Source organism: the organism of the source record quoted next (genome assembly GCF_019968985.1).
Source record: "MAG: Porospora cf. gigantea B chromosome Unknown PgB_NODE_1775_length_4856_cov_106.388, whole genome shotgun sequence".
Classification (NCBI taxonomy): Eukaryota; Apicomplexa; class Conoidasida; order Eugregarinorida; family Porosporidae; genus Porospora; species Porospora cf. gigantea B.
The window spans coordinates 1-4,856 of record NW_027178739.1 but is presented as its reverse complement, the minus strand read 5'-3'; the positions used below and the strand labels follow the sequence as shown (position 1 = coordinate 4,856).

The 4,856-nt window shown below is 53.5% G+C and overlaps 2 protein-coding genes across 5 annotated transcripts; one reads left to right on the top strand and one right to left on the bottom strand.

The window, feature by feature from the left end:
* Positions 1–12: 12 nt before the first annotated feature.
* On the bottom strand, positions 13–2,030 carry KVP17_002357 (uncharacterized protein; the record flags this gene model as incomplete). 3 transcript variants are annotated; one of them, XM_068518549.1, is made up of 3 exons in its annotated part: positions 13–387; positions 445–644; positions 1,346–2,030. In XM_068518549.1, 3 exons carry the CDS (start codon positions 2,028–2,030, stop codon positions 13–15), a joined length of 1,260 nt encoding a protein of 419 aa, XP_068377765.1. The 3 variants fall into 3 exon arrangements, with proteins under 3 accessions (XP_068377765.1, XP_068377764.1, XP_068377766.1); XM_068518548.1 differs by lacking the exon at positions 1,346–2,030 and having other exon boundaries at positions 13–582; XM_068518550.1 differs by lacking the exons at positions 13–387; positions 445–644 and having other exon boundaries at positions 978–2,030.
* A 151-nt stretch (positions 2,031–2,181) lies between these two features.
* On the top strand, positions 2,182–4,856 carry KVP17_002358 (uncharacterized protein; the record flags this gene model as incomplete). 2 transcript variants are annotated; one of them, XM_068518551.1, is made up of 6 exons in its annotated part: positions 2,182–2,471; positions 2,500–2,998; positions 3,027–3,101; positions 3,128–3,498; positions 3,945–4,228; positions 4,256–4,856. In XM_068518551.1, coding segments are annotated over 6 exons (2,120 nt in total), but the record flags the coding sequence as incomplete, so codon positions are not given. The 2 variants fall into 2 exon arrangements, with proteins under 2 accessions (XP_068377767.1, XP_068377768.1); XM_068518552.1 differs by lacking the exons at positions 2,182–2,471; positions 3,128–3,498; positions 3,945–4,228; positions 4,256–4,856 and having other exon boundaries at positions 2,555–3,091.

Here is a 4,856-nt window from a genome sequence, read left to right as displayed (position 1 = left end):
TGAAGAGTTGTGTTAGCGACAAATGTCGAACTCGTGGTTCCACCCAACTACCCCTTTGTCCGACAGCGAAAACAGCTCCGACGCCGGTCCCACAGTGCTGTGCTTCGCCACGGTAAGTCGGTGCACCAATGGGCCCACCTTATTAAGAGTCACTATGTCGTCAGGCATATGTCTCCAGCATAACCCCAAGGCTGAGGTGGTCTGTCCATTATGGGATGCCACCTGGTTGGTTACCAGGGCCCACGCACCGCCGCGATACAGCAGAGCCTTCAGTAGGCTCATTACACAGCAGAGGTTCCGGGCTCTGGACGCGATAGCAGGTTGAATGTCCGTGCTCGGCAACTCACGAAAAAGACCAGCGATGGAATCGACCACCAGTAGCTCGATCTGAAAAAATTTAAATTGGGGCAGGTTTTCATTTGTTTTAAAAAAGACACGACGCACCTTTACTGTCGTCATTATTTTGGGCAGTTTCTCAATGAGAAACCTCCAAAACAAGCAGGGATCCGATATGTTCTCTACAAAAACGCATTTCAAGAGCTCTGGCACCGCATGTGGATCATCGATACGTGCGACTAGCATCTCCTGCAGGCGTTCCACCGGAAAATGCCCCTCAGAGTACACCACCAACACCCCAAAAGACCCTACGGTAGACGCGGTGTACGCCTGCTCCAATAGCTGTTTGCACTTTTCTCACACCTCACGGTTGCCACCGTAGACAAGACCAATTGTGTCTTTCCAGCCCCAGCATGGCCCTAGTCCAAACTCTCCCATTACCTCACATGGATTTCGGTGCACTTTCCAGACTCAAACCCTCCAGCTAATATCCGGTCCAGCGATGGCGTACCCGTAGGCAGTCGTCGGCAACAAAATGAGGAGGCACTCCTAAGTGAGGACCAAATTCGCTCCCGCGACCGCGGTTGCCACCAGCAAGGCGGCCAGTCGAAATCGAATCGCATAACAATGTCGCCGGCAACTCAATCACGGACAACAGACCTGTCAATCTTTGCCGCTCGGGACCGGAGCGACTGCTCTAATGTCGAAGTCCGCGATACCGTTGGTAGACTTGTGCCATAATGCGCGTCGCGCGCTCTCTTCAAGGAATCCATCTCGGTCAAGACCTTCTGCTTGGACTCGGCAGCGACAACAGCTCGTCGCTGACTTCGCTGGTGCTTTCGAGCATCCGTTTGCATGGCATTCAGCCTCGCAGCTCTTTGTTCCTCAGTCAGCTCGAAGCGTTCGCGACAGCGCGATGGCCGGGCTGGACTTCCGCGACTTCTGTGTCTGCGGCGGTCTTTGGAGGCATCAAGCGGTTTGTCGCGTCTACTGCGACTGGGAGACCTACTTCGAGAAGAACGCCGTCTCCGACGTGATTTCCTGTCGTCTCGCGCCTCCAATTCCATATCTTTTCTTAGAGCAGCAATCTTCGTCTTGAGCTTCGCGATCTCGTCCACCAACTTCCATTTCAACTCCCCCTGAGTGGAGACGATCTCCTTCGCTCTCTGCTCCTCCGCTTCCTTTCGTAAAACTTTCTCACGGGTGAGAGGGTTGTTGAGCAGAGCTTTTCGGTGGTTGTGCTCCGCCTGCTTGATCAGAAAAAGGGGATCTTCCCGAATCTTTCTGACTGTGTCTTCTGTGACAACCTTGAGGTCCTCAACAAATAGATTTTCTGGCTTGGCATCGATTCGTTGAAAAGTCGGTTTCTGCTCAGGGGTCTCCTCAATCTTCTTCCCCAGCAAAAACGCCTCCTGTTCGCGTTGTTTCTGCGCCTCGGCAGGGTTCTCGTACATCCAAGTCATGCGTTCGTTGGTCCTACCGATGGTAGGGTCGCTCGTCTGCAGTACTTTTCGCAGTTCCTCAATTCTACGCTCATTATTTCGGGCCTGCTCCAGCTCCTGCTGCTTCTGCAGATCCTCTTTGTGTTTTTCTTCGGCCAACCAGACCTTCTCGACGTTGGCGAAGTTACCAGGATGGAAAGGCTTGTGATTGATGAATGCCGCGGCCTTTTGGCCGACCTTTCCCATGAACATGACGACAACGGCAGAAAATAGTGAATATGGTGCCACACATCGTTCTAATCTGATTCGACGCCCTCCCAATCCAGATCATCAAGTCCCACACCGTAACACCACACAAACCACGGATACGTCACATTAAATCCTAATTAGTCAGAATTACGTTATGCCCAGACTATTGACGCCTAATGAAGGGTATGGGTCTGTAAAGGATGGATCGCCCCGTCGCAGAACGACTCGATGCCCTGTGAAGGTGTATGCTGCTACAAATTCTCGCACCCTCCTAAAAGTACGGTTGGTCCAACAAATCTGTCGCCTGCCTCAGGGCATGCCGATTCGCTCTATCATCTCCATATGGCAGGGCCCTCTGGTGCTGTACAAGGTGGTGGTTTGGCATCGGTCGCCAATGAGGCCCGACAACAGGGCCGTAGCACAGCATCTTATCCAGGCTTGCTAGTGAGGCGGTAAATCTGTATCAACTCAGTTTCTGTGAGATCCCCCACCTTCCAGGACACCCTTTTGCGTCTGTTACTAAACGCATGTTCTCTGAGCCGGTGGGACTGAGGAAACTGGTCCACGCGGGAAGGCGATTCCTTACCAGGATCCGCATCTTCCCCGAGGTTGGTAGGTTTAGCCACCTAAAGTCTCCTTACACTTCCCCAGTTCGGTTATTCTTCTGGTATCCAGTCGAGTTGCAACCCCACGTGCTCGCCCTGGACTCCAGCACAGGACGGATCGAGCATTTTATCGCTGCTTCTTGTTCCGTAGAAGGCATGGTTTCTGCCGCGAAGGACGCTGTGTCATGGCTGTACAACCGACAACAGGTGGCCCCTTTGTCGTCTTTTCCGTTGGCGGTTCAGAATCAAGGGTTCAAGAACGACCGCATCTGGAAACGGCAAGGTCGAGATGATGACGGGCCAGAGTACTGGACACGAGTTGTCGAGTCAGTGATGGGAACTTCGCTGGATACTCTCCATGAGGAGGTGAGGTCAAACGCTGTTGGCCATTCAGATGCTGTTCACTCCCGAACATCTGCAGGAACTGTGCAACCGCTGGGCGATGAAACGACGCTGTGACTACAATCATGTGAGTGGATTGCCTCATCTTAACAGACTCGCTATGTCATCAGGAAGACAGTGGACTCTCCAAGGAACAATCGCCATGACACGACGCAGGCGCCGCTGGCGGCTGACCTGCATTACACTGTGGGCTTCTCCCGTGGCGGCCCAGCAGCATTTCAAGTGCGAGTCTTTAGATTCTTTCCCTTCTCCCCGGAGTCGCCGAAATCCCTAGTCTGCTCTGTTGCTATTCTTGTAAACCCCACGACAGACCTCCGTGTATGGCGACAGGCGCAGAGGTTCGCTTTTGTCACAGTACGCGGTGATTTGAAGTCAGGCATGGTATCGGACTCAATTACTTCGAGCGATGGAGATATCACCAAACACTGTAAGTTCCATCGTGACGTCCACCTAATGATATTCCAGTGAGCAGGTCACTTTGGGGTCGAGAGCGCCGAGTGCCGCAGGAACCAGTGTTATGCTCCCCACTAACACTGCGGCGTTCATTCCTGCAGGCTTATCACCTGCTGTGCAGTTTGCATCTGACCGGTGCAGGCGCTGACGCTCCGTCGATATGGCTCTCCTCTGTGGTGTTTTGCCCTAACTCTGATGATATTCCGACCACGGATGAGGAGTCCGGAGGACCGATTTACAACGATAAACGGCACTACCTAGAATTAAGTCGCAACCATCGATTGATACCTCGACATGAGTTCGACATCGCAGTTCCCAACTCTTGTAGAGACGGAGCTGGTCTTGTGCGGCTCCGTCGGCGAACGCTTGGCTCCCTCCAGCCGAACCCACTTCGCTTGCTCTCTGCTACTGGAGAGTGGTCGACCCGACGAAATAGCCTTCAGGGACGTTTTCACAGCGACACATTGAACATTATGGGGAGTCCTCGAGACCCGGCAACCCTTAGACGCAACCCACTATCCACTGCTGACGGAGGGGACCTCACATTGACGCCGCGTGAACGCTCGAGCCACGCGTTGCTTGGCACTAGTTCCCCACGAACTCACGACACCCCGCGCTACTACTCCAAGGCGCAGCCGACACTCTTGGCTTGCCGAAAGGCCCAGCCGAAAAAGCCATTCAACTTGCATACCAGGACGCCTGAAACACGCATACCCCAGCCAGTACCCCATCACAGAAAGCGTGAGTTGTATGTCATAAGTAATCCAGCCATCACGAAACCTCGATCTACCCTGGTAAGCAAGCCCTACGTCCCTAAGGAGTACAAGGTCATCCCGAAAGTTCAAATCACTCCCCCTGCCCTGAAACGGCGTCCAAGCGAGCCTGCTCAGGCCGCAAACCCCCCCTACAGCAATTGGGACTTGCTTGATGATCTCAGTAGCGATCCTGCCTCATCCGTCCCGTCCCTGAACAGCTGCAACAATACGCCCAAGCGCCAGACCCACATCCCTCGGCTCCGAATGCCGTCGATGACCTGTGATCAAAGTCCCTCCTTTCAGCGTGTGATGTCTTGGAGTTCGTACTCAGTGGATTACAATCCCGATGAAGAAAGCGACGAAAGTGTTTTCTCAGATAGCTGCCCAGATCTCACCATGGAATCGGGGCTACCGTGTCGCGAAGCATCTTGGAGCAGTTACTTGGACGCCGTTAACCTGAAGTCGTCGGTACATGGAGACAAACACTCCCACCAATCAGCTGCTGAGAAGCCTCTTCAGAAGGGACGTCGACCTAAGAAGCAGAAGCTGCCAGTCTCTGACAGACCTGTTGTAGAGAATGAGCCCAAGCGTGTCCGTTCCTGGAGTAGCAACTC